Source organism: Amblyomma mixtum, chromosome 7 (assembly GCF_055824585.1).
Source record: "Amblyomma mixtum isolate Tamu chromosome 7, ASM5582458v1, whole genome shotgun sequence".
In the NCBI taxonomy this organism is placed as follows: Eukaryota; Metazoa; Arthropoda; class Arachnida; order Ixodida; family Ixodidae; genus Amblyomma; species Amblyomma mixtum.
The window spans coordinates 96,564,436-96,577,050 of NC_143018.1; the positions used below are offsets into that span (position 1 = coordinate 96,564,436).

General features: G+C 52.1%; 1 protein-coding gene across 1 annotated transcript; it reads right to left on the reverse strand.

Moving 5' to 3' along the window:
- Nucleotides 1-1,650: 1,650 nt before the first annotated feature.
- On the reverse strand, nt 1,651-2,634 carry LOC149336916 (uncharacterized). The gene has a single exon (XM_089554272.1). It carries the CDS (start codon nt 2,632-2,634, stop codon nt 1,651-1,653), a length of 984 nt encoding a protein of 327 aa, XP_089410398.1.
- Nucleotides 2,635-12,615: the final 9,981 nt, after the last annotated feature.

The following is a 12,615-nucleotide window of genomic DNA, read 5'->3' on the forward strand; positions in this document are numbered from 1 at the left end:
CGCAAGATGTTATCCATCATCCTTTCGAATGTGGCGGGAGCGTTGCACAGACCGAACGGCATCACATTGAACTCGTAGAGGCCGTCGGGTGTAACAAATGCTGTCTTTTCTCTGTCAGGTGCAGCCATCGGTACTTGCCAGTAGCCGGAACGTAGGTCAAGGGACGAAAAGTACTCAGCGCCTTGGAGGCTGTCAAGAGCGTCGTCGATGCGGGGAAGAGGGTAATTGTCCTTGTGGGTAATTTTGTTGAGGCGGCCGTAATCGACACAAAATCGGATTGAACCATCTTTCTTCTTGACAAGTACCACCGGCGACGACCAAGGCCTGTGAGACGGACGGATGACACCACGATGCAGCATGTCCTCAACTTGTTCGCTAATCACGCGGCGCTCTGCCGCCGACACACGATATGGCCGCTGGCGAAAAGGCGGCTGAGAGCCGGTCTCAATGCGATGAGCGACGGTGGAAGTCCGGCCTAGAGGAGTGTGGGCGGCGTCGAAAGCGGAGCGAAACGTGTTTAGTAGAGCTGAGAGCTGCTTCCGGTAGGCGGAAGGAAGAGCGGCGTCGATGGCGGCTTGGAAGAAGGCGTCCGGCAACGGATCGGGTGCCGAATCAGGATGAAGAGCATTGATGGAGGAACTGCGGGAGGTCACAGGGGCATCCAGGTCAGAGAGAAGGTGCGCAGGTTGAACTGAGCCAAGAGTCTCACTACGTAGCAGGGTAAGCGGGCATGGAGACGGATTATAAACTAGCATCTTCGCGAGACCTCCGTGAACATCGAGAACAGCGTACGGCAGCGGCAAGTTTTTTTGCGATGTACGAAGGAAGACGAGGGCGTAAAGAAAACTGCGACGGCGGGTGTGGCAGGGCACGCGAGGGATACAAGCGCTGAAGCCTCCGAAGCGATGTCGACGTCTTCAGTTACTGTGATCTTCTGCGGACACAGGGAATGGGGGTCGTCGGCCGGTTCGTCAGACAATACAGAAAATTCGACCTCTGCGCGGGCGCAATCTATCACGGCGTTATTTTTTGATAGGAAGTCCCAGCCGAGAATTACGTCGTGGGAACAAGACGGCATGACCACGAACTCAACACTGTACAAAATGTCGGCAATGACAACCCGCGCTGTGCATGCGGTCAAAGGTGCGATCCTCTCTTCGGTAGCAGTCCGAAGCGACAAACCAGAAAATGATGTCGTCACTTTTCGTAACTGACGGCACAGTCTCTCATGAATGACAGACACAGCAGCACCCGTATCCACAAGCGCGTACACAGAAAAACCATCGACGGAAACCAATAGAATGTTCGCGGGAGAAAGTTGAGGCCTTGAGCTGTTTGAAGAGCACGCAGTTCTTGCCTCGGGAACTGCGGAATTTAGTTTCCCTCGTCAGCAGATGTAGGGCGACGGCGCATAGGCGAAAGTGAACGGCGACGTGGGGACGGGGATCGACGGGTCGTATACGGACGATCGTCAGTGGCGTAGGGCTCCGGAGGTGGAACAGAACGGAGCTGCTGAGGTGAGCAGGCAGGAGGCGCAACCGCTCTAGGGGCGACCATTCGGCGACGACAGTGGCGGGCCACATGGCTGGGGAAGCCACATGAAAAGCATATCGGACGATTGTCAGGTGTGCGCCAAGGGTTGTAATATGGCTAAGGGGAAGGATGAAGCGGAGCCGCTGGTGGGGCCGGTGCCGGGCGCAGAACAGGCTGACGAGGTGGCAACATTGCAGGCCGTGCAGCCACGGCGGCGTACGCCAAGGGCGCTGTGACAGGGGTGGATTGGCTATAATGTGCTGCGGCGCTGGCGTACGTCAAAGGAGGGACGGAAGGAACTGCAGGGGGAGGAGGAAGAGCTTCGGCCACTTGTTCGCGGATGACGCGCTGCAGCGAAGGCACAAGAGAAGAAGAAGCGGCAGTACTCGGGTGGACGAGAGACAGCTGTCGAGCAACTTCTTCGCGAATATACTGCTGAATCTGGGGCAGCAGTAGCGACTGGTCGGAGCCAGATGTCAAAGCGCCCAGAGGCTCCGGTGGAGAGAGTGGAGAGTGAGTGAGAAGACGGCGCTTACGGAGTTCGTCGTAGCTGTGGCATTGTGCGATGACGTCGACGACGGTGGCTGGATTTTTGGCGAGAAGCATCTGGAATGCGTCATCGTCAATGCCCTTCAGAATGTGGTCGATCTTGGCGCGCTCGGGCATCGAAGCATCCACACGTTTGCACAGATCCACCACGTCCTCTATATGACTGGTGAAAGTTTCACCAGGCAGCTGCGCCCGAGCACGCAGCCGTTGCTCAGCACGCAGCTTGCGCACCGCAGGCCGGCCGAAGACGTCAGCGAAATTTCGCTTAAAGGCGGACCACGATGTGATGTCAGGCTCATGGTTGCGGTACCACAGATTGGCAACATCCGTCAGGTAGAAAATGACATTGTTCAGTTTTAGGGGATCGTCCCATTTGTTGTGGGTACTGACCCGCTCGTACGAGGCTAGCCAGTCCTCGACGTCGTTGTCTACGGTACCGCGGAAGACAGCGGGGTCGCGCTGGCGCAAAGCTCCAGCGCAGACGACTGTCGGCGGCTGTGGGGCAGGAGTGTGTGGCAGAAGGATCGGCGGCTGTTCGGAATCTTGAGGCATGCTGAAATTCGGAAGCGGACGGCCGTGAAGTACCAAGAAGGCAGTAAATCCGCACCTCCACCAAGTGAAAGGGGGTTTCTGCACAAATGGTACAGGGCGTGGTGTTCACGGCAGGCGACACAAAGCGGTGAGCAGAACGGCGGGCAGCGCAGAAGACGGCCAGTCCAACCCAAGCGATCTCGTGCAGCGCGGCGGCGCTTCGTCGACGCTTCGTTTAGCGACGCTTCGTCGTCGTCGGCGCTCTGGCAGCGATCGGCCTAGGCGGTATCAGGCGCGGCCGTCGTGGTTCGCTACAATATATGTCTATTGTAACTTGTGAACTGCCTACCGTATAAGTGGTGGACTCCGCTCGTGCATGAATCGTGAGCGACGAAGTGGCGCTGCGCTCGAAGACGACGACGCTGACCGTCTCAAGCTTGTCCCTTGGATTGAGGCCAACCAAACAACCCTTGGAATCTCTGACCTGAGTGCTGGCCATCGCACCAATATACATAGCCGCCTACAGGAGCTCTCGTGAAAGAAGGAAAACGAAAGGTGTATCCCACACTGCACTGCGAAACGCCAATAATTCAGAGGGCCGTCCAGGTGGTCAAGACGTTGCATGAGGTTCTAGAAAAGAGTACGCTAATTCGGCGCTACATTTACGTTGTGAACTCGTTCCTACATAGGGCCACTGTACGCCCTTGTACAGCACCAGAAACACGTAAGTCTGAAAAGGAACTGCCTGTTTATGGCAGGTAGCTGGGTCAGTTACCCAGAGCTGCCGACGGTAAATGCATGCCCAGGTTGGTCTGCCGAAGCTTGGCAGTAGTGATTCTGTCATCCCCACGGCCCATCTCCACTCCGGTCGGAGCGGGAAGATCCTTCCTTCCCAGGTGCACGCCGCTGAGTGGCCACTTCTGACTGGGAGTGGCGGAGTAGACCTTGCGAGGTTTGCCCGAAGTTCAACGCATTGCCGTGTTTTTTTAGACTAGAAGACGCATTATACGGTCAGTTTTTCCTTCTCTGCGTCCTCTTCCCCATGCACCCCGCATCTCCACCAAGCGGGACCGCCCTCTACGGTGTCTCAAGCGCCCGACATCCCGGCCCACGTTCCGCAATCCATTTCCGCGATAATTGCTTCTAACCGGCGCCCCGAGGACGCACGGGATCCTCACAACCTTTTGGTGTCCTACACCGATATTTTTTACTCTGCTCCTCTGGGTCAAACATCTGCAGTGACGCACCGCATTGACACCGGCGATGCGAGACCTGTACACCGGAGGCGTTATCGTGTGTGCCCTTAGCATAAATTAATACGTTTGGAATATACGGTGTGCTATATAAATTGTATTTTAAACATATTTTGTATTCATGAATGCACTAAAAATATCTAGAAAATACGTTCCTGTTATATTATGCTTGGTGTTCGAAATATATTCACCACTTTTTAAATACGTGAAAGAATATGTATAGAATTTTAGGATCTTGAGAGTGTATTAATTTTTGGAAATATGAAATTAAATCATCCAAAGTATATTTCCGTTCTAAAAAACGGGTCGTCCTTGCAAACGTATATGTATGCAATTTCTGCATCTTGTCAATGTATTAAAAGTGTACTTTTGTAAATATAAAGTTAATTCATCCGAAGGGTAATTCAATTTTAACAAACGGGCAGTGCGTTTAAATGTATCTGCAGCGCACTTCTAGCTGCCGTTGAACAGTCGAGTGCTCGAAATCGCGTTCCGGGAAGTGGCATTTGCGTGTTGTCAACTTATTTGAAGTGTACTTCCGTAAATACGCAATAAATTCGTCCAAGGAATACTTAATTTGTGGCAAATTCGCGCTCAGCCTAAGCATATTTGCTGCACACATCAGCTGCCTCTCAACAACCTCATGCTCGAAATCGAGTTTAGGCAAATCGGATTTTGAAGTTGTCAATGTTTTTAAAGTGTACTTTCGTAAATGCGCAATAATTCCGTTCAAGTATACTTCGATTCGAACAAGCTGATGGTCCGCGTAAGCACATTTACATTACGCTTCAAGCCAACTTGGAGCAATCTAGAGCTCGAAATGACGTTTCACTGCCTTTGCTGTCGTTCTTTCGCTGCAACACAGTAACCACAGCGCGAAAACAACGCAGGACAGAGACAGAACGGAACCAGAATGCCTGCGTTGTTCCCGGGCTATGATTACTGTGTTGCAATGAATTACCAACATGCCCAAGCCTTTCTGTTCAGAAGTCCTTTCATTTATGGCAACTTCTAGCAGGAAGGCAATCACCACTTATTTACACTACCTGGGGAGAACGTGATAGCATGATACCGGCAAAGGCGCCTTGGGTATTTGCGGGCCCGAATATGCTAGCGAAAAGGACCACGACCGGCAAGGCCAACCGGGTCCCTTAGACGCCCGTGTATCTGTTGGTCGACAGTTCGACTCCTGACCAATTTCTGACACAAGTTTAAAATTTCAGTTCTTTTCTAGATCGCCTCCGGATTCGAACCCGACCAGTAGAGCACGTCTGGGTTAATTTTTGGGCGCACAGTCTTTGCGCAAACAACTCAGCGGGCAAAATAGTGCGTCGTTCTCGGTGTTTATATAAAAGCCAAGCTAAGTATGGCGCTTGTCGGAGCATTTTTGTTTGCTGCGGCACTTCCGTCATAGAATCTCATGTACATCGTGATTGATGATCCAGACGGAGGTCGACAAGGTGTTGGCCAACGATATAATCGAGGCTTCCAGCAGCCCTTCGGCATCTCCTGTCGGGCTCGTGAAAAATAAAGACCAAAGTTGACGGTTTTCAGTCGACTATCGGCTTCTGAGCAGGTCGCGAAGAAAGATATCTCTCCACTTGCGCTTATAGATGATGACGTCGACTGTTTACAAGGCGCCCGCTACTTTCACACTATCTTCACACTGTCACAGCTTCACACGACCAGCGCCATCACCCTTACGCGAAATCCGCTCGGCAAAATGCAAAGAGGAAACAACAGCGAGCTACGGAGACCAAAGAAGAGCGTGAACAAAGACTTTCTAAGCGGCGTGCCCAGTATGCAGCTCGGCGACAACGTACAGCCTCTGTGGAAGAAGCTATAGAAGAACGTCCCACTCTTATGAGTATGGTCAACGCCATGGATTACGATACAGAAGTGAGCAGTGTATCTCTAGCTCAGCGGAAACGTGCAGCCTCAACGGCAGAATGTACTGAAGAAGCTATGGAAGAGCGTTCTGACTTTATGAGCATGCTAAACGCCATGGATAGCGATACTGCAATGAGTAGCGTATCTTTCTGCAGAGCAGAACGCCGGAACGCGAGTAAACGGCAGAGACGTGCCCAAGAAACTCCGCTAACCACAAGATCCACCACCAGCTACACTACCAGCTGAACCATGGCGTTGCCACGGATATTGCTTCGCAATTACCGGGCTTAAAAAAAGCTAAGCCACAGTCATTTTTTTCGTTCATAATTCTCCAGATAAGGAGATCAGGTTCATCTTACGCAGCTTTCGCCAGTTCATGACTGCCCTTAAGTGCTCGCTAATAATGTGATCGCTAGTCTCTCAAGGGTGTTGGTGCAAAGCAAGGTTCAAATCCGAACAGGCTACTACAACCAACGTACGCTGCCAGGAAGAGCTGCACAATTGCTAAGCCTGGCAATACTCAAGCAGAGAAGGCACAGAAAACACCAAAACCGGAGCCAGGACGCCACGCAGACGACCTCTTCGCTGTAAACCAGTTGTTGAGATCCGGGTAGCATGGCCGGACCGGTGATGGGACGAGGAGGATGGGAGACTGTGTTAAGAGGAAGGCAGCGAAAACTTTATACAATTACCTACATTATTTATAAAGAGTGACTGAGAATGACTCTCAGTGGAAGGGAACTTCTCCGTCAACTGGAGTCGACGGCGCCTAGCAGGCTTCTCCCGGCCACACTCACAGCCCAGTTAAATAAGGTTCGGATTCCCTAGATCCCTGGCTGGGGAATCAAATTCGAAGAGCACTGTCCCACGCCAGGGCCGGTGTGGTCTGTTCTGCTCTCTCGCAGCTCGGTCGATGGGAAGGGGGAGATGCTGACTAATGCGACACGGCTGGATATGAATCTCCCGCAGTCTACCAGCAGGTGAACGAACGTGCTTCTTCGCCGGATGTCCAGAACACGAGACCTGTGCGACGACACAGCCGTCTTCAATTAACAGCCAGCGTGACTGTGCGTAGCACCACTCTGTCCTTCGGCCTCACTGTGCCGCCACGTCGCCGGCGCTTTCGCTGTGGTTTGCCGCTGTCAATGCCCCCGTAAGCCCCCTTCGCATCTCTAGCCTTCGCCGCTGCGGCCGTGGTGACCTCCGCTCAAGGCAGTCCGCTGCACTAATCCACTCGGGCTAGGAGGGGGGGGGGGGGGATCACAAGCTCTACACCGCACCGCCTCCGTCGCGAGGTTGTCGGCCTTGTCGGCTATTTACGGTTGCTACTTGATCGGCCCCACGTGGCCAGAAGTAGAATCACAACACGCCGGAAGGGGATAGACATCTTTCTTCGTGGCCTGCTGAGATGCCGATAATCGACTGAAAACTGGCAACTTTGGCTTTTCTTTTTCACAAGCACGACCGGAGATGCGCAAGGGCTGTTGGAAGCCTCGATTATATCCTTGGCCAACATCTGGACGATCTCCTCCTGGATGACCTGGCGCTCAAGCAGTGACACACGCTAAGGCCTCCAGTGTACAGGTCTCGAGTCGCCGGCGTCAACGCGGTGAGTCGCTACCGATGTTTGACCCAGAGGAGCACGAGCAGAGTCAAAAATGTCGGTGTAGGACAACAAAAGGTTGTGAAGATCCTGAGCCTGCTCGGGCCGCAGGTCAGAAGCAATCATCGTGGAAATGGATTGCGGAACGTTGGCAGGGATGTCGGGCGCTTGAGAGAACGTAGAGGACAGTCCCCCTTGGTGGAGATGCGGGGTACATGGAGAAGGGGACGCAGGGAAGGCGCAACTGACCATATAATGCGTCTTGCAGTCTAAAAAAATATGACAATGCGTTGAACACCGGGCAAACCTCGCAAGATCTACTCGGCCACTTCCAGTCAGAACTGGGCACTCAGCGGTGTGCGCCTGGGAAGGAAGGATCTTCCCGCTCCGACCGGAGTGGGGATGGGCCGTGGGGATGACAGAATCACTACCACCCCGCTTCGGCTGACCAACCTGGGCATGCATATACCGTCGGCAGCTCTGGGGCATTGACCCCGCTGCCTGCCATAAACAGGCAGTTCCTTTTCAACCTTACATGTTTCTGGTGCTGTACAAAGGCTTACTGTGGCCCTATGTAGGAATGAGTTCACAACGTAAATGTAGCGCCGAATTAGCGCCCTGTTTTCTAGAATATCATGCAACAACTTGCCCACCTAGACTACCCTCTTAATTATTGGCGTTTCGCCGTGCAGTATGGGATATACTTTTCGTTTTTCTTCTCACACGGGAGCTGCTGTAGGCGGCCATGTATATTGGTGTGATGCCCAGCAATCACCTCAGAGAGTCCAAGGGTTGATTTTTTGGTTGGCCTCATTGCAAGGGTCCCGCTTCACACGATCAGCGTTGTCGTCGTCCAGCGCACCGTCAATTCGTCGTTCACGATTCATGCACGAGACGTGTCCAGTGGTACAGTAACCATTTCACTGGTAACAATATACATTTATATATAGGATACAAGCAGACAAGTGAAGTTGATTGAGGGCTCGTTACATGCATTTCTTTAAGACAGGCCAACAGCCAAAGGAGCAAAGCGGATTTTATTTTATAATTATTTATTTTGTGGTGTTGATCAATGAAGAATTTTACTGAATGTGTTATCACTTAAGGATAATTGGTTAGAAAATCAGAAGAAAAAAACAACCACATGCCGCCGGTGGGAACCGCACCCACGACTTCCGAATTACGCATCGGATGCTCTACATCTGACCTTCGGCGAAGGCTGTGAAATCTGCTTTCTGGGGTATGTACGTTTATAAGTAATGTAACCTTGAGAAGATTCAATTCTGTGTATATATATATATATATATATATATATATATATATATATATATATATATATATATATATATATATATATATATATATACGTGGTGAAAAAAAATTACCGACGATTACGTTACTTCCTAATGCGAAATTTGAGCGCAGCAAATAAGCTGTTTAACCTTTTCGATAGATTGAGGCAAAGAAATCGAGCAACACGTGTATGCGCTATCACAGAGTTTTTTTTTTTATTTTTCACACGTATTCCTTTAACAAAGATTCCACAAACAGTTCTTGAAAGTCATGAAGGAAGCTTTGTGGTCGGAGAAATAGACTGATATATGTTCGACTTGGTACACCAATGCTTGATTCTCAAAGGCGAGATCTATACAAGTGCCTCGCGAGGTTGTCACAGCCGTGGGACGCGTTACGAGCGAGAGGAACGGGATGTTCTCCCGCATAAGTGTTAGGAAATTTCTGTTTGTCTTTATGTCAACATTAAAGTCCCCCACTACTAACATCGGTGTGGATCGATGGACAGTTAATGCGAGTTGCAGGAAGTGCACGACGTCTTTCGTGAGTGCGGTAGGGGCGAAGTAGGCAGCTACTACCAGCAAGCCGTTGGGCAACTTTGCGGCGCACAGTTCGCCAACTTCTTGTGACGTGCCAAACATTTCGACTGGTATTGCAGGGAGACCTATGCGCAAGTAGATAGCGACTCCCGCCGCTCTGTTGTGGTCTCTGCGAGCACCACAGCAGTATAGGAAATCTATGATTTCGAGAGGCTCTTCGGGATCCATCCAGGTTTCAGCAAAGCAAAGTACAGAGGAATGGCGCAGAATGTGATCGTGGTGTACGTCCTTGGCATGTGCGGCAAGGGAGCGTACGTTAAGAATGTGGTTGTGAATGATGAATCAAATGCTGCCAGCGAATGACGCGTCCATTGGCTGTCTGCGTGTGTTACTGATGTGTGGTTAACATGTTAAGCTTTGCCTGTAAGAGTGGAACGCGACAGCGTCTTGCAACGCTGCCAGGGAGTCCACAGAACGCCATCGCCAATTCGGCTGTACGCCTTGCTGGACGGTAAATTTATTTTTTGAGGAAAGGAAATGTATCTCTCTCGCATATCTGGGTGGACACCTGCACCTCGCCGTAAGGGAAAGGGGGAAGATGGGAGTGAACGAAGACGCTGTATTAGCTAGACGCGCCTTTGTTCATTCCAAGCCATTCAGCTGGCATTACGGAGTGGCTAGCGTGCTCGTATCGCACTCCGGAGACCCTGATTCGATTCCCCAACTCGACCAATTTCGTTCTCGGTTTTATTGATTTATGCGGTCTAACTAGAAAGGTTAATTAGGCTATTTCATATTTATATTATTGTATTTCTATCCATCCTGTTCTGTCATTAACCTGTCAATTGTTGGAACTGTCTAGGATGTTCGACACAACGTATATGAAACGAGCAACGTCTTACTGAGTGGGGAAGTGCGTGGTGGTGGAGGGAACGCGGCTTCATACTTACCTGTTTTTTTCAGCAGCGTCTTCTTCCGCTGACGCTGTTGTCGCTGCGGCGCGCGTCTTTCTTTTCTTTTCTTCTGACCTCTTCATTCTCCTCTATATTAATTAGGCTAATTGATTAATTAAGCAATTAACTAAACTCAGTCCAACTTAGTTCCAGCATCACTATACGATCCCTTTGATTGGTTTGGTTTGGTTTTATGGGGTTTAACGTCCCAAAGCGACTAAGGCTATGAGAGACGCCGTAGTGGAGGGCTCCGGAAATTTCGACCACCTGGAGTTCTTTAACGTGCACTGACATCGCACAGTACACGGGCCTCTAGAATTTCTCCTCCAAAGAAATTCCAACCGCCGCGGCGGGGATCGAACCCGCGTCTTTCGGGTCAGCAGCCGAGCACCATAACCGCTGAGCCACCGCGGCGGCCTATCCCTTTGATTGGTTGCATGGTTACTAGCCAAAGTACAATTGGCCCCATTTGAAATTCGCGCACTGTGACGTCACGAGCATTTCGACCAATTGAAAAGCGTGACATTGGGGGCGGAGCTGGTTACGAGGCCGACGCCGACGCGAAACCCAGGAACGGACGCCAAAGAGCTGCGCTCTAAAACATTTGTCTATTTCAAAGCCTGAAAAAAACGAAAACGAAAATTATGCAGCAGCTTTGCGGGCGACCTCCAGAGTGCCTGTTGTGGGGTCCAAGGCGTGCCTATTCGCGACGTGCTCTGCCCAGGTCACTAGCCATAGGTGGAGATTCGGTTCGGTGCTGGGCAAAGCAACCTGCCACTGTTGCGTACTGTTTATTTGAAAAGAGGCAGGGGGCAAGTGTACGGGCCAGGAGCATATGATATGAGCGTCGGCTGCTCTTGGGCTGTCACTTAAGCGTTAGGGCGTTGAGTACGCTGCAGTGTGGAGAAGTGCAAGATGTGCAGGGTGTTCGGACTGGACCTGCCATCCACTGTTGGGTCTGGGCCTCACTGTTGGGATTTGGCATCCCACCGCTGCCAACACTGTTGGGACTGGGAGTCCGAGCCAGGAAACGGTCGAGGCGACGTTGAGTCAAATGGCTTTTAGGTACAGTATGTACGAGGGCTTTTACATGATACAAGGCCCAAGAGCACCACGGGCGAGCGTAGCTCCGCCGCGCGAGCGGCGAGCGTAGCTCCGGCGTGATGGCTCTTGTGCGGCCCGTCTGCTCCGCGCGTTCAGCGCGGCTCCGTTTTTAAAGCCGCCGGTGTCCGTTAAGGCAGCCAGCGGTTCAAATCCTCCAATCAGGTCACGGCAGTGGCCACCGTTCAATTTAGAGGAATAGCCGAGAGGTGGCCGGCCATTGAAGGCTTGCAGAAAGGAACGGGCGGCCGAAGAAGCGCCGCAGGTGTCCCAGCCGACGATGAGGACGGAGAGGAGGAACGGTCAACGCCGGGCCGGGCGCCGACGAGGCGGGATGATTCACGCTGCATGCCGCGACATGTCCGAGAGAGTCTGGGCCCGCGTTGCGGGACGGCTGGTGCGCAGCGCTGGTTTAGAGAGGCCAGCCAGCGAAATGTGGGCGCCGGCACAACAGCACCACCGCCGTCTTCTGACACTTATCACATGGTGTGGGCCTGCCCCTCCAACCCCGCTATTCCCCCCATCCCCAACCCAACCCGGGAGGACTGGGAGGCGACCCTGCTCGGCTGCCACGACTTACAGGCCCAACAAGCCTTAGTCGGGCGCGCCCGGGCGGCGGCAACCGCCACTGGGGTCCCATACTAGGGACCTCCACCTAGTGTTTGTAAGGATCGGTCCCTTACGGGCTGATCCAAACATACCTCCAGTTCATTCGAAATAAATGTTTTCACCACCACCACCAGACAATGCGCCACGAAGTCGAGCTACTTCCGCGTGGCTCGGATGCGGGGCGCGCTCGTACGCCAGGCTCCTCCAAGTTCTCGTCCGGTGTTCAGCCGCAAGTAGCTCCAGTCTCCTTTCCGAGAACGGGTCCCGCTCGTCAGGACAGGATCACTGCTCCGCCGCCTTGTCGCCCAGGTGACTGGACCAGCCTCGCTGGGTATTTCGGAAGAGCTTGCTTCCCAGCATCGGTCGTTGATCATTCTGCATGTTGCCAAGAACTGACCGACAACAGGCAACACCCAACACGAGCAAGAGCCCTCTGTCACCCGTGAATACACCAGACTCAGAGCCACAAAACTCTGCTGCCTATGTTTCTGTCCCCTTTTGTTCCGTCTTCGACAAGAGACACATGTGGGATACAAGAACTTGAAAGTAACTCAAACAAAGTGTCAAACACCTGTCACACACAGAATAAAATGACTGCAAAGTAAATTTGCTCTCTTGAGATCACTCGGCCAGGAAAACACTCAGCTGAGGCCACAAATGAGAACATAAATTTTTCCCCGATCTACGAGCGAACTTAACTGTTCGCGAAGTGACAAAATGTAAATCACGAGGAGCCGAAGGCAGCCTTGCTCAGAGCGCAC

Excerpts from the sequence above, each read along its gene's own strand:
- LOC149336916 (XM_089554272.1), bottom strand. The coding sequence starts at position 2,634 with ATGCCTCAAGATTCCGAACAGCCGCCGATCCTTCTGCCACACACTCCT.